We start from the raw sequence: 20,639 nt of genomic DNA, 5'->3' as shown, positions 1-20,639 counted from the left end.
ATGCCATCGTATATCTCTAGATACTCTCGCTCTATAAGGGGTATGAGTGAGTGTAAGAGTCACAGCCGGCGCTAAGCCAAAAACAGCCGAACAATGAATGCGATTGCGTCTTTCGCGAGGCTCGCAAGCTGCAGCCGTATCGTAATCTCTGGAAGCATCCTGAGGGTCTCTCTTGGATGACTCGAGCTTGCACGATCACGCACCATGGAGGAGCAGACCGCCGCAAAGGACGGCCGGCGCGCGTCAATGTACGATCCAGCCCGGGACAGCTTCTTAAAGGAGGAGCAGAACGTCGACCGCTCGGCAGAACGCGACTCGCTCGACCAGCTCCAACTGACAGGCACCGCCGCTTCTGTTGACCAGCAGACATTATTGCATACTACCAGCTCTCCGGTAGGCATCCCAGTGTTATTCGTGCCTTTCTTCCGACTCAATTCTGGCACGTTGTTCGTGCACAGCTCAGACCTGATTAGTTTAAACTCATAATTATTAAACTATTGCCTACAGACTCCACACTCGCCTCATCGAGGTCACACTGAATCTGAGGCCCTTCCAAATCGAGACCAAGCTCCACACCAGAGACAACGCTTCCCTGGCGTCAGCGCTGGCTCGTCTCCAAAACCACACTCCCATTCCCGCTCTCAAAATCCCTCAAATCGCGCCGCTACTTCCACCAAAGACTTGTCTCAAAAACAAACCAAAAAAATGGCCGATGAACTGAACGCACCGCAGGCAGGCGGCCAAGCGAACAATACTGCTTCTGTAGAGCCGCAGCTGCACAACGGCTCCGCTGATGCTCAAGCACAATCGACAGATGAAAGGAAAAAGAACGCCGTCGAAGATGACAACTCTAGCCAACCTGCGAGCCAGTCCTCGCTAAAGCGTAGGCGTCGTGAGGAGAGACATCAACGAGCGCCTAGGAACGATGCTCCTTCAGCATACTCGCGACGAGACCGCTCGCCTCGGGCTCGACGCTCAGAATCGCCAAGGAGCCGAGCCGGGGAGTTCAGAAGATCGCGATCCCCACGACCTCGTGACCGGTCACCGACCCCTGAGGCACAAGCCAAGCAAAGGAAACGGCCTGGTGGGGGAGCACGTATGGGCATTGCTGGGAAAGATGTGCTGAAGCGGCGACAGGAAGAGAGAGAGCGTGCTCAGCAGCAAGAGGTGGCAAAGGACTTGCAGGATCGTGGCGTATCCGATGTAGTTCGTCAGCACTACAATACCGTTCCTCAACGAGGTCGGGAATGGAGAAAGACCGACAGCAAGATCAAGGGACTTCGAAGCTTCAACAATTGGATCAAGAGCGCGGTCATCCAAAAATTCTCGCCTGACGAGGAGTTTGTGGCACACAAAACCGGCACGAATGACTGGGCAGCTGATGCTGGGGGTCCGTCAGTTGAAGAAAAGAAGCTTTTGGTAGTTGATTTGGGCTGTGGCAAGGGAGGCGATCTTGGAAAATGGCAGCAGGCCCCTCAGGCTGTGGATCTCTACGTTGGGCTGGACCCTGCCGATATATCTATCGACCAGGCCCGTGAACGGTACAATGGAATGAGGCATGGTAATCGCAACCCACGGAATCGACGAGGCAATCCTCTTTTCCACGCCGAATTCGCTACCAAGGATTGTTTCGGAGAGTGGCTAGGCGATGTTCGCATCATACAAGACGTCGGCATTGATCCTAATGTTGGGCCCGATGCCAACCTCATGAACGCTCGTTGGGGTGGCGGCGGCTTTGACGTCGTAGTGAGCATGTTCTCGATGCACTATGCCTTTGAATCCGAAACAAAAGCGCGCCAGATGCTAAAAAATGTAGCCGGTGCTCTCAAAAAGGGAGGACGATTCATCGGCGTGGGTCCGAATTCTGATGTCATCAGCGCCAAAGTGGCCGAATTTCATACAAAACGCAAAGCAGAAAAGGACGCAGCTGAAGAAGAAACAACAGAGGACGGTGAAGTGGAAGAAGACATCCCCAAATGGGGAAACGGTATATATCGGGTGAGGTTCCCAGGCAAGACGCCCGAAGATGGGATTTTTCGTCCACCGTTTGGATGGAAGTACAGCTATTTCATGGAGGAAGCCGTTGAAGAGATTCCGGAATATGTTGTACCGTGGGAAGCATTCCGATAGTAAGTTTCAAACTCTGCTATTCTCTCGCCGAATTGAAAATTGACTTCTACTGTTTGTTTCTAGTCTCACAACTGAGTACAATCTTGAGCTCCTGTATCGAAGACCATTTTTGGATATTTGGAACGAAGAAAAAGACGACCCTGAACTAGGACCACTGAGCGAACGCATGGGCGTTCGTGGCCGTGGCGGTGGACCGATTCTCGTCACAGATGAGGAGCTCGAGGCAGCAAGTAAGTCTGAAGTTATCACTTGATTATTCAATGTTAAGTTTGTCTAATCCGCATTAGGTTTCTACCATGCCTTCGTCTTCCACAAGGTTTAGGGTGAGGTTCATATAATACTACTAGTTCTTGTACATCTATTTTGAGCGGATTTGTACCTCATCGTTATTATCAATAGGATCATTTAAATTTAAAAAAAGACTCAAGGCTGCGTTCGTGTCTACTATATCCTAATGTGGACTAGCGTCATCGCGACGCGCGATCTTATCGGCGGCCGCATCGCAACGTCTTGGTTTTAATTTTGTTTTCATTTCTCTTTTCAGGAAACAACCCTCGTCTGAACATACCTGAACTCGGATTGACTGAAATTTCACTCCTATCGAATTCACGAGCTCAGCTTTATGGTCTCATAAAACGCTCACATGACTGTAACAGTCACATCTAGCAATAAACACTAAAGGAAACACAGAGCAAGGACATAATAATCATGTCTTCTCGAGTATCCTCCTCTCGCCACTCTCGCCACTCTCTCCTCCGCGACACCGCGACACCATCACGCTCAGCTCACAGAAACAACGACGGCAATCGCCCGCCGACGCCAGACTACGAACCCCTCTACGCCCCTCTCAACGCCGCTGGTCAACGCGCTCTTGCCGCGCTCCTATCGGCGCCTTCATTCCGCCAAGTGGCGCAGCACATCCAACAAGCAAGCGACAAATTGACCGAGACAGCTGCTGAAGTCAACGAGCGTGCTACAGATGCAAGGATTCAGTATGAGAGCAAAAAACGAAAGAAACTCGCCGCGCGAAAGAAGAACAAGGCAGCTATTCGGAAACAGCAGGGCGGTACGAAGAGGACGGTGACGAATGAGGATGGAGAGGAAGTCACTGATCAGGAACAATCGGATGAAGAGATGGAAGATGACGAGGATGAGAGTAATGGGGAAGACGGAGAGGATGAAGAGGATGTTGCTGAGCTGCAGCGGCTGGAGGAATTAGAAAGAAAAGTCAAGCATACGACTACGCTGGCCGAGGAAAGAATGCGCGGTGTGGTAGTTGATGGGGAGTACCGTTTGAGCGGGCTCAAGAATGCGATTGAAGGGGTGCATACAGAGGCCGAGGAGGATGCTGCGGAAAGAAAACGACAGCAGAGGTTACGGAATAGGAGACATGCCGATGAGGACGAAGAACTGCCGGATGCTGATGAGGAAGACGAGGACGAGGATGAAGAGCCAGCTACAGTCATACCTTCCCAATTGCTGGAGGAGAAGATACGCGCACATCAAGCGGAATGGGCAAGGCAATCGTTGACACAGCGGTAAGCGAAACATCACCATATATATCTATCTATCTGGTTCTGATTCTGTTCTAACAACTCAATATTCAGATACGCCCACCATAACAATTACATCGGCTTCTACCGCGTCGTCCACGATGCGAAACACCCGGGCAATGAAACGCCCCCTGTCCCGCACTCCTCTACCTGGTTCTCCCATCTCGAATCCCACTCTAGATCCGGCAGCGCATCACCAACCACGGGGCGAATCCAGACACCATCGGACGACGAAGACGACGACGAAATCGCAATCGAGCGCGAGCGCATCTCGCTCACCTGCCCACTGACACTCCGCACCTTCGAAGACCCCGTGAAAAGCACCAAATGCGTACACAGCTTCGAACGTCAAGTCATCGAAGACCTCATCCGCAACAGCTCGATGACTGTGGCTGCTGGTGATCAGGATTTTCAAGGTGGCGGCGGCCGCAGTGCACGCGCCCGCCGTGTGCGCGCCGTGCTATGCCCCGTTTGCTCGGTTTCTATCACGCTGAATGAACTGGCACCGGATCCCGTGATGCTAAGGCGAGTGCGCAGGGCGAAAGCGGCGGAGCAGAGGGAGGAAGAAGAGGCGCAGTTTGGGACCGGTCGGCATCGGAAGGGCGGGCGGAAGAGTGGGTTTACTATTACATCTGACGACGAGGATGTTAGTATTGACGATGACGATGATGATGATAACGACGAGAGCAGTGATGAAGGGGATGGTCGGAGGGCTCAGAGTAGGGTACAGATTAAAAGGGAAAAGTCAAAGTCGAGGTTTTTGTCTCGGGCGCGTGAGGGTGTTGATGAAATTGAGGATGATTGAGGGATACTTTTCTTGCCTTTTCTAATGTCCCAAATAAGAGATTATGTTTCAATTAATCAATCAAATACAACACCATTAAATTATACACAAACCCTTGTATATATACAACATCCAAATTCAAACACGACATTGAGCTCGTGAAGAAACAAACAGTCGCTAGGTACGAAAGGAAATCGCAACCAAAAAAGAAAAAGGAAAGCGATTAGAAGGTAACCTGGTTGTACCTCGTCTCAAGTAGAAAGGATTCTAGATCCTTGGGTCTCCGTTGTGCTCAACAGAGTAGTCATCACGACCTAGAGCTGGTGGTCATGAGTTCACTTTTAGGTACACATGTGTTGAAATGTAGCTCACATCCAGCATACGCATGCTCAAGGCACAAATAAAAGCCCCCTGGTTTGAATTGGCATGTCATCAAAAACAAGTCACTCAATAACACTGTGTTGAAAGCCATCGCGGTCTATATATCCAATAGCGATATAAGATATGAGAAAGCCTATCGACAAACGCCTCAGGCTGTCGAGCAAGATACATCGCACATCCGCCGTGCGCAAGCCGCTCAAGATGCTTACTTGGTGATCAGGTTCAAGTAATCGGCGACGATCAAGGTGACCATTGCATGCGGCGCAATGCGGATGTAGTACGTGCCGAAGCCGCGGTAGAATCTGAGCCAGCCCTCATCCTGTACGACCTTGCGCGCGCAGTGCAAGACTCCCTTGTAAGGAAATTCCCCTGTTTGTGGGTTCTTTTGCTGTTTCTGTAGACGGGTCTTGATGAAGTCGAATGGCAGGGACAGGAAGCTGGCGAAGAAACCAGCAATAGCAGACGCAGTGAATGTCTGGGCCTGGGGGGAGAGGCTTGTATGGGCTTTCAGTTGTGATTTGGATTCCGAGAAAAATCCAAGCTGTCCGAGATTCAGGGCCATGGCGCGAACCACCGTCGGAGTTGCTCCAGCCCACAAAGCTGCAACTCCTTCACTCTTTGCGATGCGAGTTAAAGCATCGATGACGGAGCGGTAGTTGGCACGCGCCTCGGGAGGTTTCAGTCCATCTGACTGCATGCGGATGAGGGCAAGGTCAGCCGGGTTGCCAATCATGGCAGCCAGACCTCCTGCAGTAAGACCAGCAACTGCACGTTCACCGAAGCTTACAGCCCGACCCTGGCTCTCTGCAGTCGTCTTGGCCGTTGTAATGAATGTATCGAAGAAACCGAGCCGAGCGGTGGTATAGACTGCTTGTCGGAGCAGGCCAGCACTCAGTCCTGTATACAAGTCGAGAACTTTGCCAGAGGCAATGATGTTTTTGGTCACACCCAACGCAGTTGGCTTTGGACCGGTCTTCTGGCCTTCGCCGGCCAACTGTAGACGCACTTTGATCATGTCGACTGGTTGGATCACCACCGTTGCCGTCATACCTGCTAGCCCGCCATTGATGAAGGGGAGCGCAGCTCGCATGTATGGATGACGGAGAAAACTATTTGCCGTTGCAGACGGATTCTCCAGGGCGGATTTTGTTGATTCTCTAGCGGATTTGGTCGCATTGCTAGCAGACTCGGTGAATGATCTGGATGCCATACTGTCGTTTCGGTTCTCAGAAGTATCAGGCATTCAGGCTGTGCTAATGTAGTCCGGGTCGCAAAGTTCGAGGGGCCCTGTACAATTAAAGACAGTCAGAAACGTACAACGATATTAATGTATGCTTCTCAATAACGAGACCGGATGAAGTAGGGAAGACGGAAAGGAGGGGTGGGAGATGACGGCAAGGAAATGCTAATTGGTCCAGGTCCAAGTCATATACTCGGGGGTCACGCGGACGAAGGGAGCAGGAGTAGATCTTCTCTGAGGCTTCTAGAGCTGTTGACCGCCAGAGCAAGCTTTGCTAGCCTGTGGTGCATATGTAGGCATAGGCAAAGGGGTCAATGATATTATCCAATACTTACTTAATGCGAGTGGCGGATAGGACGGATGAAGAGGGGGAATAGAGTTGAGTATTGCGGGACAGCAGAGCAGCGACGGTCCAAACCGGGCAGCACAAGGTTTATATACAGATTTGATGGCGAGGTACCTCCCAAGTACCAGGACTAGTCGCTCTGTAATGGCGTGCATTAACCACGGCAAGCTACACCCATCCTACGTTACAAATGGGTTAAAGTAATGCAGTAGGGTGAGGCAGACTAGTAGCCTAGTTCACAGTTAGTCTCTTTTCGGATAAGAACGGGGCTGGCTGCAACCAGAGATGACAAAGGCGATGACTTGATCGATTTGTCTACATGCTGCCCATCACTAGAGGCAATAGTGGCGGTACCTTGGGGTACTTGGTTGAGCTTTGACGCTCGCAGGCAAAATGCGGGGTATGCATCGTTCTTGCGTCACAGGCCAGCCAATTGGTGGTACACACCTCTGCAGCAGGCCTCGGCGAAGTATAAAGACGGGGCCGTCGTAGCCCTTGCTGCTCTGATGGTTCTGATGGTTCTTTCTGCTGGCGCTGTGTTCTGGTGATTCTTCTGAGATAGACAGAGAAAGATGCTACTACTACTACTTTTGCCTGCAGAATAAGGCGGCTCCACTGAGGGCAGACCCGCTCACGTCATGATGCGCGACCTTGCCCGTCTCGGCTAGCGGCGATTTAGCTGGGGCTTGACCCGTCCACTCCGGCTCCTTCCGACTTTTGCTCTTATTAAGCATTCAATGTACCCTGCTCCAGCCCTGCCATATTGTTGTTCGATTACTACGAAGACACCACGCAGCCAGTCTTCTCCAGTACTGTATTCGGCATGGCGTGGCTCTAGCAGGCCTGCTCGCACCCGGCAACCCGGAGAGCATTGCGGCATGTCCTCAGCGTATACTACATACAACAGCTTCGGCTAATCGGTTAGACCGGCGCCCCTTTGCCCGATGCTGCTCACTCACGGCTGACGATTTTGTTTTAGCTCCTGCTGGCAGACCGTGTCGTTGGGTCTAGATACCATCGTGGTTGTTTGACTTATTTCCGTCGCGGGATGCGAAGTCGGCATCCGTCTCGACTCAGAGAGACTAGATTGCGGCGGAATCCACCAAGCTCCCGCCTATTATCGGCATTAGAAACGCAATTGCCTCGTTCCGATTCGCTCGGGGACGAGTGAAAGAATACCAAGACACAGCGTGGTATTTCTGCCCGACTATCGGATGTTCAGGCCGAAAACACAAATGTCTTTATCAAACACTATTACTCTGATAAGATTTCCGAGTACTCGGACCGAAGCGCAACAGCACTAATAGGATAAATGAAAATGCCTTGTCAAAGCGTCCTTCCACATCCTCGCTCCGTCGGCTGGCCCGTTGGCTGAACCTACTGGCTGATTGACACTGACCGCGTCAACCTGGACCCCCAACCGAATACGAAAGGGAGGCATTCCCAATCCTCGACGTCCAATTTGTCCGGACGTCAGTATTCCGCAAGGGTTAGTTCAGCTACAGGAGCATTGATCATGTTTTCGCTTTGCGTCTAGGTTCTTTGGGAACGGAGTATAGACGTTAATCCCCTATTTGCTGGTCGAATCGGACCGCTTGCGGTCCGAGATGCAGTCGATGGTCAATCGATGGTCAATTCTCCTTCATGGTGGCAGAGCTATTTAATTAATTGACATGGACGGGAAACATACTGGTGAAACCCAGCAGGGGTTATTCTTTATGGCTTGTTCACATCGGCCGATAGTCCAGTTGAACACCTCGTATATCCCCGTACCTTGTCTTGAGAACCATCAGTGAGGCATTTCCTGGACTGGTTCTTATACCTTACTTGTCCGCTCATCTGCGGATGTAACCTGGTAGATTATTGTTGCTGCCTTACACCAAGTACAACTGCCCAAGAGCCTAGGTCTTGGGCGTTTAGATGATGGATGAGTTGGTGAGGGCTGACTGTCTACAGTTTATCAATTGCCAGTTCCTAGCATTACACAGATCTGCAGCTACATAGGTACCAGTATGGACTGTTTTTCTGAGCAGCCTGAGTGGTAGTATAGGAAAGCAATTCAACACGTTGACGATATTTACAGACGTTATCCTACTACAGATCTAATCTGCAGGCTAGACTTGGTAGAGATTATCAAGTCCACAGTTTACCATTCTACATTCTATATAGCCTACATGAATATCATCAAATCACTCATACTGTACTACTCCAAGCAATAAACCACCAATCACAGCATCGCCCACATCAGCTGGAAACTAAACCAGCCCCGCTCATTGGCCGGGCCGCCCACCTCGGATTAGAGTATGCCGGAGCCAATAATATGCAGCAAACAGTACGTACAATGCGGTCATATATGAGTCTACCCCGCTCCAGCAGTCCAATGGCTGTCCGTATGCGCGACTTTCACAACCAACAACTTCCTGGCATGTCAGTATATATAGAAAGTCTTATGTTCGCCTAACCTCTCCTTCTTCTCTTTCCAGAATTGCCCTCTTATGAGTGCACTGTGAGTAGCCTATCCCTATACCCAGATGGAACTACGGAGATACTAACTAACAACACAGAACATGACCGATCAGCCTAACCCTATCTGCCGAACAACATTCAAACTAAACAATGGTAAACACCCAGTCCCATCCATCAATCCACCCATCACCGCTAACAGTCTACTCTTAGGAGCCAGTATTCCTGCTGTGGGGCTCGGTACATGGCAAGGTCAGTCCTAACCAATCCCTCTCTCTACCAAGGTTCGCCTACTAAAATACAACAGGGCGACCAGGCAGCCAAGATGCCCAACTCCTCCGCGAAACCATCATCCACGCCCTCCGGGGCGGCTATCGCCTCATCGACACCGCCCAGTCGTACGGGGTCGAAGACATCGTCGGCTCTGCGATCCGCGCCAGCGGCGTAGCACGTCACGAAATCACCGTGGTAACAAAACTCGTCGGCGCGGCGCTGCTCAACCCAGCCGCGGCGCTACAGAAATCCCTCAACCAACTAAACCTCGAATATATCGATCTATTCCTGATGCACTGGCCCCAGGCCCTGACGCCAGATGGCTCACGGCCATACAGGCCCGACGAGCGGCCGACATTTATGGATTCGTGGAAATTGATGGAGAAGCTCGTTGAGCCTGGGAGTGCGACAGCGAGACAGTGTCGCGCGATTGGCGTGAGTAATTTTACGGAAAAGACACTAAACACACTTCTCGAAGAGGCTACTGTCGTGCCCGCCGTTAATCAGATTGAATTACACGCGTTCAATCCAGCGCTCAACCTCGTCCCGTTCTGCCACAAGCACGGGATCCAGGTGATGAGCTGGAGCACGCTGGGCAGCCGCCAGGCGCCGGAGATTCTGACAGACGAGCCCTTCACAACGCTCGCGCAGAAACATAATACATCGCCGGCAGTCATATCGCTGTCATGGTGTGTGCAGCGCGGGGTAGTTGTGGTTCCCATGAGCGGGAATCCCACGCGGATTGACGAGAATATCCGGCTGATCACGCTGCCGGACGAGGATGTTGAGACGATGAATAATGCGTATAAGACCAGACGAGTGCGGCTGTCAGATGCGAATGAGAGGCTCAGGTTTGATGTCCCGGGAAAGGGAAGGCTCTTGATGGGCTGGACCAATGTGGAGTTTGGGTTTGAGGATGAGCAGGGGAATTGGCTGAATTAGTATATTATGACCATGTACGACCCATGTATATATATTGAATCTCATATAATAACCTTGAACCAACATTTGAAACCGAATAATCTACTTATATCCATGTAGATTAGTCAATCACAGCCTCGATGATGTCAATATCAATTGAGGTAAAACGCCTGCTATTTAGATAGAGTTAAGCAGCTTTGAAATGTACAATATAAAACACTTACAACTGACCATTCAAACAAGCGAACGAAGAAGGGGAACGTCACATCGAGGCAGCGAGACAACAAGGCGCGTTAGCACATGTATTTGTAAATAATTTAAATATCTGCAATAACAACAACACTAGTAACGTTTTGGAAACGCACTGCAATTAATTAATGCGCCTGCAACCGATTGACGCACTCGCAACGTTGCTGCAACGTTGCCAATTTGATAATGGTTGGGCATGTATAACTTTTTACGAAATGTTTCAATCTAGATACGCTACAAAACGGTTACATAACGGTTGCGGGGCGGTTGCGGGGCGGTTTCCAATATTTTCCCATATTGTACTATCTTGTATAAATAACAGTACTCACCGTGAGTCATGATTTCTCATAGCAGCACATCAAACCGTGTCAAATTTAGGTTTATATATAAAATAGCTTAAAAAGAGAGGACTTTGGTTGGCCGAAAAACCACTACACCAAAAAGGGGACCCATTCATTTGGTGAGGGGTAATGAATGTGGTACTTATTGGCTGATAACTGTTATTAGGAAATATTACGTGGAGACTCGATTTCGTATAAAATGTGAAGATCGATTATTTAAAATTAAGCAATCTCTTATATTAAGTAGCGGGAGGGCTGTGTAAAATCGGTTGCTTAATCCTAGGTTTTACTATATAAATACAATAAATCCACATTCAGACTCAAAGACAATCGACTATTCCACAAATCTTTTTATAAAAAAAGATGATCCGCTCTCTCCTCCCTAACCTCTATCTCGGCCGTCACAGCCCCGGCCCCCTCAACTCCCTCACCGACGTGCCCGGCGTGCTCGTCCACACCGAATCCATCAACAAGCCCGCCTCAGCAACACCCCGCAACCACGCCATCAATACAGGCGTCACGGTGATCCTCCCCCGGCGCGACTGGTTCCACAATGCCTGCTACGCGGGGTACTTCCGGTTCAACGGCAGTGGGGAGATGACGGGTTCGCACTGGCTCGACGAAACAGGCCTGCTCAATTCCCCCATCGTCATCACCAACTCGTTCGCCGTAGGGCCGTGCTACTCTGGCGTCTACGAGTACGCGATCCGCGAGTACGCAGGCTCAAAGCCGGCAGATTGGTTCCTCTTGCCCGTGATCGCGGAGACGTGTGATTCGTATCTGAGCGACATCGCGGCCATGGCGGTGACGCCGGAGATGGTGGTGCGAGGAATTGACCGTGCAGACAACAAGAGGGTTGACGAAGGGAATACGGGCGGCGGTACGGGGATGACATGTCATGGGTTCAAGGCTGGTACTGGCAGTGCGAGTAGGGTGATTGAGGGCGTTGAGTATGGGGTGACGAAGACGTACACAGTCGCGGCGCTGGTGCAGGCGAATTACGGCGCAAAGCGGGATTTGAGGGTGGGCGGAGTGCCCGTGGGGAGGATCATGATTGAGAGGGAGACGGCAGCAGAGAAAAAGGAGGAGGAGAGACAGGCGGATGTCAAGATGGCGACGAAGGACGGGAGTATTATAGTGGTGCTGGCGACGGATGCGCCGCTGCATCCAGTGCAGCTGCAACGGCTTGCGAAGCGCGCGACGGTGGGTGTTGCGAGAGTTGGCGGTTGGGGGTCGAATTCGTCTGGGGATTTGTTTATTGCGTTCAGCACCGCAGAGAAGATTCCTCGAGCGCCAGAGTTTAGCTGGAAGCCGACAGCAGCGCAGAAGGTTGGTGTTGTGCAGGATACTACGATCAATGCGTTGTTCGAAGCAGCGGCAGATTCGACCGAGGAAGCCATCTATAATGCTTTGGCGGCAGCTGAAGATATGGAAGGGCCGTTGGGAGCAGCAAAGGCGATTAACCATGAGGAACTGAAAGAAATCGTGGAAAAATATCAATCAATTGATACAGGTATCAATTGATATAGACCTATTACATATCCTTACATATATATTCACTCTTTTATATGAAATTGTAAATCATGTATTAACTATCCAAATTGAAATTTTAACCCACAAAAGAGATACGTAAAACAATCGTGTCGCATATTAATGCCGGGAATCAATGCAGATGCAAAAGTCGTGTTTGTACACTCTAAAACGAAGAACACCAATTATGCCAATCTTACTGCGCAGCAGGAGCATCCTGAACAGGAGCAACCGCAGGGACATCCACCACAGGAGCAGCAACAGGAGCATCCACAACAGGACCAGCAGCAATGACCTCTGGGGTGGCCTGGTCGGCGTATTTTTCAAAGTTGTTGTTGAACAACTTGGCAAGCTTGCCAACTTCGTCCGAGAAAGGAACAGAGGCAGTCCAGCTGTTCTTGGGGTTGAGCAGCTCATCGGGAACACCGGGGCATGACTTGGGCACGTGAAGGTTGAAGATCGGGTAGACTTCGTATTCGGCATTGGCGAGCTCGCCGCTGTGGATCGCATCCAGGATGGCACGAGTGTACTTCAATGGGCAACGCTTGCCGCCAGTGGTGGCGCCAGCACCGACCCAGCCGGTGTTGAGCAACCAGGCATTGGACTTGTGCTCGGAGATCTTGTCCGCAAGCATCTTGGCGTAGCGCATAGGGTGGAGGGCGAGGAAAGGCTGAGCGAAGCAGGAGGAGAAGGTGGCTTGGGGCTCGGTGACGCCGTCCTCAGTACCAGCCATCTTGGAGGTATAACCGGAAATGAAGTGGAACATGGTCTGCTCGGTGGTGAGCTTGGAGATGGGTGGCAGGACACCGCGAGCGTCACAGGTCAGCAGGATGATGTTTGTCGGGTGCTTGTCGGAGAGGCAAGGAATCTTCGCGTTCTCGATGTATTCGATGGGGTAGGCGCAGCGGGTGTTCTCAGTCAAGGTGGAGTCGTCATAGTCAACAACACGAGTGGTTGGGTCAAAGACCACATTCTCCAAAACGGAACCGAACTTGATGGCGTTGAAAATATCGGGTTCCTTCTCGGCAGACAAGCCGATGCACTTGGCGTAGCATCCACCCTCGATGTTGAAGACGCCCTTGTCAGTCCAGCAGTGTTCGTCGTCACCAATGAGAGCACGCTTGGGGTCGGCAGAAAGAGTGGTCTTGCCCGTTCCGGAGAGACCGAAGAAAACAGTGACATCGCCGTTCTGGCCCTCGTTGGCAGAAGAGTGCAGGGTCAAGACGTTGTGCTTGACGGGCATTTCGTAGAAGAGCACGGTAAAGACACCCTTCTTCATTTCACCAGCATACTCCGTACCCAGGATGACCATCTCCTTCTCAGCGAAGTTGATGGCCACCGAGGTAGCCGAGGTCATGCCCTCTGTGAAGCGGTTGGCAGGGAAGGATCCTGCATTGTAGATGACATAGTGAGGGTGGAAGTGCTCGAGCTCGGCGCGAGTTGGGCGGATGAGCATGTTACGCATGAACAGGGCATGATAGGCACGGGCGCAGACGACGCGGACATTGATGCGGTAGCGCTCGTCCCAGCCGGCAAAACCGTCGACGACGTAGATGCGATTGCGGGTGTTGAGATAGTCGACAGCGCGCTCACGGTTGATTCGCCAGACCTGATAGTACGGAAGTTAGCGACTGATGACGTCATGTGATCGGCCAGATTGCGGGGGAGAAAAAGAGGCCGAGGCAATAACGCAGCCGGCTTCAGCCGAGCGATGCATGTCGCACGAAAAGACACAAGAAATACAGGTAATACAAAAATGCTTGATCTGATGACATGTGGTAAAATCGCGCATTCCAGCTGACACCGGAATGGTGAAACTGAACAATGACCATTGAGCAGAAAACAAGCATTAGAAGCCGGCATATGCAAGGAACGTTAGGCTGCAGGGGCGGGCCCTGCAGGGTAACAGCACACGCGACAGGATCGTCCTAGTACATAGCACAGACATAGCGCAACCCGAAGAGAGTGAGAGAGAGAAAAAAGAGTGCGCGATTTAAAAGATGGATTAAATTAGATTAACATACCTCAGGAGTCATGGGCTTGTTGACTGGTCCCCACCAGATGTCTTTCTCCGATGTTGGTTCTTGCACAACACGCTTGTCTGAGGGCGAGCGGCCGGTTTTGGCGCCAGAGTACGCCGTCAGGGCGCCGCTGGATGTGATGGCAGTGCCGGTCTCGTAGACCAGGGCATCTTCGTAGAGAGCAGCCACGGACGGGTTGGCGACCTAGAGTACAGTTAGCAAGGGAATAGAACAAGGTTGACGAGCTTCAAGGCCGCCCGTCACCAGAGCAGGTCTATCATACAATAGCAACGCGCTCGTAGTCAATGTGGGCGGTTTCATGAAGCTCTTCCTCCAGTTCTGTGTGGCCCTTGCCGGGTCTGCGAATACCTATTAGTATGGATAGATGGAAGCAGATGCAAGATAGGGGGACGTACTGGACACCACCGGGGTGGAGGGCAGTGCGGTTGACGGATTGTGTGATCATCTTGAGGGAGGAGGAGTGGTAGTTGCTGGAGGCTTGTTTTGCGACTTGCTGTCGTATGAAATCAGAATGCAAAGGGCCAGGAGAAACCGGGCGCCGCTGGGGTATATTAGTAGCAGTTGGATGGACTGCGGCAGCGGGATTCCGATTCATGATGCGAGAATGCTGGCCACGTTAGTCTGTGATCTATATGTGGTACTCCACAGCCGACGGAGAATACCGGGCAGCGATGACGAACCTGAGCCTGATCGTGAGGTTAGCAAGGATTGGGTAATCGTTTCAGCTGCGTTAGGCTGGGGTTCAGGAGTTGACGCCGTAGAGATGGCCCGAAATGACCCGAAGGCTGAGCCGAGTGGACAGAGACTGGACAGCCGACCACTGAGGCAGTGGTTGATAGTGATAGTAAATAACGCGGGTGGAAATGACTCGTCGAGACAGGTTCGTTCAGTTGAGGGATTTGACGGTGGACGAGGTTAACGAGGCAGGTCGAGGGGGCGATGAGGCAGGCGCAGGATACTTCCGCACAAAAGTCACTTGACCAGCAAACTTCCTCACAAAGCTAACTTTTACTTTTTTTGCTTTTAACTCTGTTTTGTGTCAAAGCTGTATGCAATATTGTGCAGCTACGTCCATTACGTATTTATGGTACACGGCTTGTCGCTTTTATTCTGTATTCTCTCTCGATCTGCGACGAATTTGCAAGTGATGATATCATGGCTGGACGCTGCGAGCGAGACGAGGCAAATCCAGTGGCCAATAAGTGGCTGGCCGTCCCGAACAATAGTCGCCTCCTTGGCCTAGCACTCCTACTAATACTCCTAGGCTGGTCGAAATTGCGGAGAAGCTGGTCTAGCATTTTCGTGGGGCTGGTCAATCATATTCATGTCTTAGTCCGTATCGGCAGTGGAAAAGCACGGCTAGCCGAGGGAACTCCTTTTTTGCTCCTCCCCGCGCCTGGCCGAGACTACTCTAGAACTGGCTTGAGTCTGGACTATGACCCCGGAATATCAATTGTTAATATTTCAAGCCTGGACTCCTAGGTCTTGGAGTAGTATCTACTACATATATGGATAGCCGATGCAGTCTAGATCCCGGATTATATTCCGGATCAAGAATTAATCTTCGCCATTGCCAACGACACAGGTATATGCTGAAACAGTGGCGATCTTCCGATTTGTCCCGTGGAATATGTACTATCTGCTAGTTATGTAGATAACCAATAATTGTAGAGCCAGTTTCAAAGTCGTTGGGCTGCACCGCTTCGGATAGGATAGCCTAGCACACACAATCCGAAATTTAATACTCCGCCAATAGCACAACAATATAACATTCAAGCGACAATAATCAAGATATCTAGTCATAATATTCTCATATTCTTCCTGTTAATATTTTCGTATGTAAATAACTAAATATTGATTAACGTACTGGCCGATAGATCCCGATCGAAACATTTACCCGGCCGAGTTTGCATGTGCCTAGCCTCCTACATAACCCGAGCTTCTATTCGTTCGATCTGGACTCTGGACTGGACTCTGGACTCGGTTAGCCTGAGATATTAAATGAGCAATCTGGTTCTGCTGTGGCTCGGCACCAAGCCTCTCTCCCCCAATCAGTGTCGAACACCTGCAGACTGCATATACATGACTTCAATGCGCAAGACACATGGACAATCCCGGACGCACCAAACCTGCTGACCAGGTACATATGTAATATGCTCCGAGAAAAAAAGAAAAGAAGAAGAAAACAGAAAAAAGAAAAGAAGAAAGAAGAAAGAAAAAGAAAAAAGAAAGCCTTTTTGACCTTTCTATTCTTCTCTAGCAGTGGGGTAGGAGGTCTACACTTACGCCTACGCCTACGTCTACTCTACTCTACTCTACACGTATTCTGATCTCGTCAAATACTATTTATTTTAAAGAAATAAGAGACTTTTTGTATAATAAAGCGAATCACCATTACACGTATACCATATAAAACAATAAGTATGTTGTATATTGTTTTGAATGATCTGTTATAGTAGAGAGCTGCTGATTGGCTGCAACGCCCCGAAATGTCCCGACTTCCGAGAGGAGTGTACTGCATAGTTACTGCATATAGCATGCAGACTACTGTTGCATTTCAATGATAATAACGTAGGTGAGCAATCTTTTGGCGGTGAAAAAAGTAGCCCGAACAAACTAGCAAAAGGAAAGTAAAAATAGAAACCCTTCCTAGAGGAAATAATTATATCAGATTTGGTATTTTATATATCCTTGTGACGAGTATCTCTCACATCATATACAAGATTTACTCCATTGGACAACTTTCCATAGGTATGACGTATCGCTATCAGACCATCTAGGAGTATGTGTGATTGTAGATAACTTATACAAGAGTACCAGCTGAATGGCGGGGTACAGCCAATCAGCGCTGGCGTGTTTGGTCAGCTGGCAGCTGGATGGTGGGGTGTTTATATCTCCTTCAACAACCACCAGCTCACTTCTCCCGTCAAAACCCTGCACTTCCTCAGTCGATAATCTGAAATATCACCAGAGATAAACTGTAGGTTATCTACCGTGCTCTACAGACCCCTGCTGACGAACAGATCATCATGTCGCACGCCGGTTGTCCCAAATGCGGTGCCGCCATCAGTGGTGAAAATAAGAGCTGCTCGTCCTGCGGTGCCGTACGTATCCTGTTGCTCTTTCCTCTGATGGAATACACTCTAATTTGGTATAGAGCTGCCCCGTCTAGTCGAACCCAATATACGTATACGAGATGAGATGACGGAAGGATGGATGGATAACGCAGTTCCTTTTGCCTGTTCACTAAACCATTGTCTATCAAATCAATCAATCATGTCTAAACTATAAATATTCAATCAAACATATCTAAACTACTATACCAGTAGTCATTCAAACCATATGATGCATCAGCCTCATCGGCGCCACCGAAGGCATACTGTCCGTGGGGCTCATCGAACTCACACTCCGCCGCTCATTATTATTATTATTATTACTATTATCCAACATCACACTCTCATCCGACCCTTGCTCAGAACTCGTACACCGTCGATGAGTATTCGTCATCTCATCATTCTCCTCGTCCTGGCGCGAGAAGCGGTTATTCAGCATCGCCGTGTGGCGCTGCGGACAGGCGGTGCTGTTGGTGGGTAGAGGCTCGTTGTTGGATAACAATAACACTTCGACGGGGTGGTCGTGGATGGGTGGAACTTTGCAGTATTTGTATATCGCCTGCAGAACCGGGACAGAGAGGCCGTGCACGATGATCGAGAAGAATACGAGCCAGTATACCACTACAAATCAGTCAGAGGGTCAGAAGATCAGACAAGGAGGTAGGGGGTGGTACCTGGCACCATGACCTCGGTCAGATTGTTGATTTCTTCATCGCTCTGTCCCGGACTGGGGAAGAGGTTCTTCGCATACTCGACATAACACACCGAGCCAATCCCTACAACAGTCAGAAACCCCTCTCCCCTTAATGGAAGAGAAGGTGGAAGAACGTACCAATCGGCCCGAAATACCCCATAAACAGAGCCTCCTTCCAATCCCGACACACATTCGGCATGAACCGATACGCGAGTAGAATGGCTGGAATCCTTCTGAGCAGCAACACCAAGCCCGCGAGCGCAAACAGACGCCATGCAGTGAGTCCATGCACAGAGACCTTCGCCGGCAGCATGAGTTCATGCCACGGCATGACCAGTCCGATAAACATGAAGGCTGCGAAGTTGAGGAAGCGCTCGAGGGTGTTGTTGAACGAGTCGTGTCGCAGGTGCACTTCGGCGAGGAACCGGCCGTCCCAGTTCAGCGCGTTGCCAGCAGCAAAGCACGCCAGGGTCTCGTCGGCGCCGAAGCAGCCGCATGTACCGACGATGAAGAGCTGTACAGTCAGCTCAAGTCCTAAAAAAGAGGGTTAGGGGACTCACGCCCATGGCGAAGGGGAACAGGAGGTAGCTCTCGTTATCGACCCATTTCCTGATCTATCAGCACAACAAAATCAGGAAAGATGAAGAATGAGATAGGAAGAGTACCGTGCCAGAGCCCGATTCAGCAATACCCTACACACCCAGCCCAGTATGACACCGTAGGCAAACCCCAACAACACCATGAACAAAACACCCTCTATAGCCCAATGCTTCAACGCGGTTTCCAATCCGCCGCCATACCTTCCATGCTCGCCAGCACCTAGCTGGTCGGGGATCCCCTCTGCATGATCCATATCATCCAGCGAAACGGCATTCTCTCGCGTCCCCGCATACCGTAGCAACGCAACCGCGAAGAGCAGGATGGGGAAGCCGAAGCCATCGTTCCCACCGGCTTCGGACGAGATGAACTCGCGGAGCGGACGACGCACGTAGGTCTCAGCGAAGGGGCCTTTGGCGATGGCCTGCGAGAGGACCGGGTCGGTGCAGGTGACGCAGGAGGCGATTATGAGGGAGGATACCTTTATTATTATTATTTACTTTAATTTCCTCTTATGAAATGGGGAAAGGGAAGACGTACGAGTGATACTTTTGGAACAATCAGTTTTATGCACCCCGTCGTGCAGAGCCACATCATGGCCATGACGGGGAACAGGCAGATGGTCATCTCCACGCCTCGCTGTTTCTGGTACTGCTTTGGCAGCTCGTAGCCGACCTTGACGAGCTGGATGCCGATGACGATGCGCGATAGGTTCTAACAGCGATATTAGCATATTGATATCAAGTATGACACTGATATAGGATATACATATGCCAGCTCGTGCGTGCTATGGTACACACCGTCCCCGTCCCAGTCCAAGACATTCATGAAATTGCTTGCAGAGGGCCCGAAGACGATGCCGAGGATGAATGCGGGCACTTGGAGATATTAGTTTGTTTCTATTTTTTTTGGAGGGTGTTGACTGACGAGCTTCTCCCAGATACCAGTTCTGTTGGATCTTGGCCGAGAGGTATCCGTAAATCAGAACGAATATTCCTGTGCAGTCAGCGCCTCAAGCTTTGATACATATGTACTGTCTGGGGTAGTACCGAATACTGATAACGAGATATTCAGATTGTCTATATCGAGGATGGGCTTCAACATCTTGACTCGAGATAATCTGAAAAGTAGACTCTTTAAAAAAACACCCTATAACCTCAACAACGAGGTGCTGGCAGAGTCTAGTCTCTATACAGGGCGGCCACCAGCAAACGTTGACATAGACAGAGCAATGGATTAAACCGCTGTGTCATATCAATCCATCTCGAAAGTCTATCAATTACATGGACATCGGTACGCCGTCAACGACATAGCTTGCCGGGTATGCAGGTAGCCGATGACGAGGCCAGGAATGGAATGCCAAGCAAGGGCTTTATCTACGTACCTATTATTATTACTGTGAGGAAGGCAACTCCCCGAAATATGTATCGCGGTGGGGCGGCAGCTCCAGCCTTGCAGCAGCTTGCGTATCTATTTCCTATCTGGATAGCTAGCCTGCGACGGCATGCATATAGTAATATACCAAGCTGCAGCCAAGCTGCCTTATCATCACGAGCTATGAATACATACATATGCACAGAAAGTGAAATTGACTTGATTCATATAAAATAACGAGATACGGCAGGGGTTATTTCTCGCCGTTAAGAAACCCGGGTGCTAGGGCTAGGGCTAGGGCTAGAATGACCCCTGTCTAGGCCGATCGAGGCTCGTCAGCAACACATACTACGTATATACTATGTACGTGCGTACATACCACGATAATCCCTGATAAGGATTAAAAGCCAATTGTGTTGTTGCCTTGAGAAATGTGGTCGCCAAGAGAAAGCTTGTTTGTTGTATATGGACTGTGGCGTGGACATTCTACCAGCTTTAATACATGTACAGTGTACTGCGAGGGGCTGATGGGCTCTTTAAACTTTGCCGTTGCGTGATGATTATTGTTAGAGTACTGTCTGAAGAAGAAGGTGAGAAGATAAGATAAT

At 50.3% G+C, this 20,639-nt stretch overlaps 7 protein-coding genes across 7 annotated transcripts; 4 read left to right on the top strand and 3 right to left on the bottom strand.

Annotated features, from left to right (window-relative positions):
- Nucleotides 1–42: 42 nt before the first annotated feature.
- BGW36DRAFT_310428 (mRNA capping enzyme-domain-containing protein) lies at nucleotides 43–4,550 on the top strand. The gene is made up of 7 exons (XM_046212455.1): nucleotides 43–393; nucleotides 508–2,129; nucleotides 2,194–2,360; nucleotides 2,418–2,446; nucleotides 2,827–3,196; nucleotides 3,272–3,668; nucleotides 3,738–4,550. The coding sequence occupies exons 1-7, from the start codon at nucleotides 205–207 to the stop codon at nucleotides 4,486–4,488; spliced, it is 3,525 nt and encodes a 1,174-aa protein (XP_046077639.1). The 5' UTR covers nucleotides 43–204; the 3' UTR covers nucleotides 4,489–4,550.
- A 503-nt stretch (nucleotides 4,551–5,053) lies between these two features.
- On the bottom strand, nucleotides 5,054–6,058 carry BGW36DRAFT_392742 (putative mitochondrial dicarboxylate carrier protein; the record flags this gene model as incomplete). Its single annotated transcript, XM_046217731.1, has 1 exon — nucleotides 5,054–6,058. The coding sequence occupies one exon, from the start codon at nucleotides 6,056–6,058 to the stop codon at nucleotides 5,054–5,056; it is 1,005 nt and encodes a 334-aa protein (XP_046077638.1).
- A 2,757-nt stretch (nucleotides 6,059–8,815) lies between these two features.
- On the top strand, nucleotides 8,816–10,187 carry BGW36DRAFT_332081 (putative aldo-keto reductase). Its single transcript, XM_046212845.1, has 4 exons — nucleotides 8,816–8,940; nucleotides 8,999–9,053; nucleotides 9,111–9,149; nucleotides 9,205–10,187. The coding sequence occupies exons 2-4, from the start codon at nucleotides 9,002–9,004 to the stop codon at nucleotides 10,110–10,112; spliced, it is 999 nt and encodes a 332-aa protein (XP_046077637.1). The 5' UTR covers nucleotides 8,816–8,940; nucleotides 8,999–9,001; the 3' UTR covers nucleotides 10,113–10,187.
- A 741-nt stretch (nucleotides 10,188–10,928) lies between these two features.
- BGW36DRAFT_366654 (putative D-aminopeptidase) lies at nucleotides 10,929–12,260 on the top strand. Its single transcript, XM_046214768.1, has one exon. The coding sequence runs from the start codon at nucleotides 11,045–11,047 to the stop codon at nucleotides 12,203–12,205; it is 1,161 nt and encodes a 386-aa protein (XP_046077636.1). The 5' UTR covers nucleotides 10,929–11,044; the 3' UTR covers nucleotides 12,206–12,260.
- Nucleotides 12,261–12,306: 46 nt separating this feature from the next.
- BGW36DRAFT_5723 (phosphoenolpyruvate carboxykinase AcuF) lies at nucleotides 12,307–15,164 on the bottom strand. The gene is made up of 5 exons (XM_046222431.1): nucleotides 14,934–15,164; nucleotides 14,649–14,860; nucleotides 14,516–14,591; nucleotides 14,236–14,436; nucleotides 12,307–13,820 (listed from the first exon to the last, which is right to left on the bottom strand). The coding sequence occupies exons 2-5, from the start codon at nucleotides 14,846–14,848 to the stop codon at nucleotides 12,408–12,410; spliced, it is 1,890 nt and encodes a 629-aa protein (XP_046077635.1). The 5' UTR covers nucleotides 14,849–14,860; nucleotides 14,934–15,164; the 3' UTR covers nucleotides 12,307–12,407.
- A 1,668-nt stretch (nucleotides 15,165–16,832) lies between these two features.
- Nucleotides 16,833–17,735, top strand: BGW36DRAFT_366649 (uncharacterized protein). The gene has a single exon (XM_046214767.1). The coding sequence runs from the start codon at nucleotides 17,283–17,285 to the stop codon at nucleotides 17,451–17,453; it is 171 nt and encodes a 56-aa protein (XP_046077634.1). The 5' UTR covers nucleotides 16,833–17,282; the 3' UTR covers nucleotides 17,454–17,735.
- BGW36DRAFT_285665 (Sodium/hydrogen exchanger family-domain-containing protein) lies at nucleotides 17,587–19,761 on the bottom strand (the record flags this gene model as incomplete). Its single annotated transcript, XM_046210340.1, has 9 exons — nucleotides 17,587–17,987; nucleotides 18,041–18,142; nucleotides 18,199–18,574; nucleotides 18,621–18,669; nucleotides 18,726–19,138; nucleotides 19,198–19,371; nucleotides 19,426–19,535; nucleotides 19,585–19,653; nucleotides 19,707–19,761. 9 exons carry the CDS (start codon nucleotides 19,759–19,761, stop codon nucleotides 17,587–17,589), a joined length of 1,749 nt encoding a protein of 582 aa, XP_046077633.1.
- Nucleotides 19,762–20,639: the final 878 nt, after the last annotated feature.

This window comes from Talaromyces proteolyticus (assembly GCF_021365285.1).
Source record: "Talaromyces proteolyticus strain PMI_201 chromosome Unknown BGW36scaffold_1, whole genome shotgun sequence".
Classification (NCBI taxonomy): domain Eukaryota; kingdom Fungi; phylum Ascomycota; class Eurotiomycetes; order Eurotiales; family Trichocomaceae; genus Talaromyces; species Talaromyces proteolyticus.
The sequence above is the reverse complement of the archived record's forward strand: the minus strand, read 5'-3'. Positions and strand labels throughout refer to the sequence as shown.

Bases quoted from the DNA above. Each gene is read 5' to 3' on its own strand.
- BGW36DRAFT_366649 (XM_046214767.1), top strand. From the start codon at position 17,283: ATGTCGCACGCCGGTTGTCCCAAATGCGGTGCCGCCATCAGTGGTGAA.
- BGW36DRAFT_332081 (XM_046212845.1), top strand. From the start codon at position 9,002: ATGACCGATCAGCCTAACCCTATCTGCCGAACAACATTCAAACTAAAC. The intron at 9,054-9,110 runs GTAAACACCCAG...GTCTACTCTTAG, and splicing joins AACATTCAAACTAAACAATG to GAGCCAGTATTCCTGCTGTG. The intron at 9,150-9,204 runs GTCAGTCCTAAC...AAAATACAACAG, and splicing joins GGGGCTCGGTACATGGCAAG to GGCGACCAGGCAGCCAAGAT.
- BGW36DRAFT_366654 (XM_046214768.1), top strand. From the start codon at position 11,045: ATGATCCGCTCTCTCCTCCCTAACCTCTATCTCGGCCGTCACAGCCCC.
- BGW36DRAFT_310428 (XM_046212455.1), top strand. From the start codon at position 205: ATGGAGGAGCAGACCGCCGCAAAGGACGGCCGGCGCGCGTCAATGTAC. The intron at 2,361-2,417 runs GTAAGTCTGAAG...AATCCGCATTAG, and splicing joins TGAGGAGCTCGAGGCAGCAA to GTTTCTACCATGCCTTCGTC. The intron at 3,197-3,271 runs GTACGAAGAGGA...AAGAGATGGAAG, and splicing joins TATTCGGAAACAGCAGGGCG to ATGACGAGGATGAGAGTAAT.
- BGW36DRAFT_5723 (XM_046222431.1), bottom strand. From the start codon at position 14,848: ATGAATCGGAATCCCGCTGCCGCAGTCCATCCAACTGCTACTAATATA. The intron at 14,592-14,648 runs GTACGTCCCCCT...AGGTATTCGCAG, and splicing joins CTCCACCCCGGTGGTGTCCA to ACCCGGCAAGGGCCACACAG. The intron at 14,437-14,515 runs GTATGATAGACC...ACTGTACTCTAG, and splicing joins ACTACGAGCGCGTTGCTATT to GTCGCCAACCCGTCCGTGGC.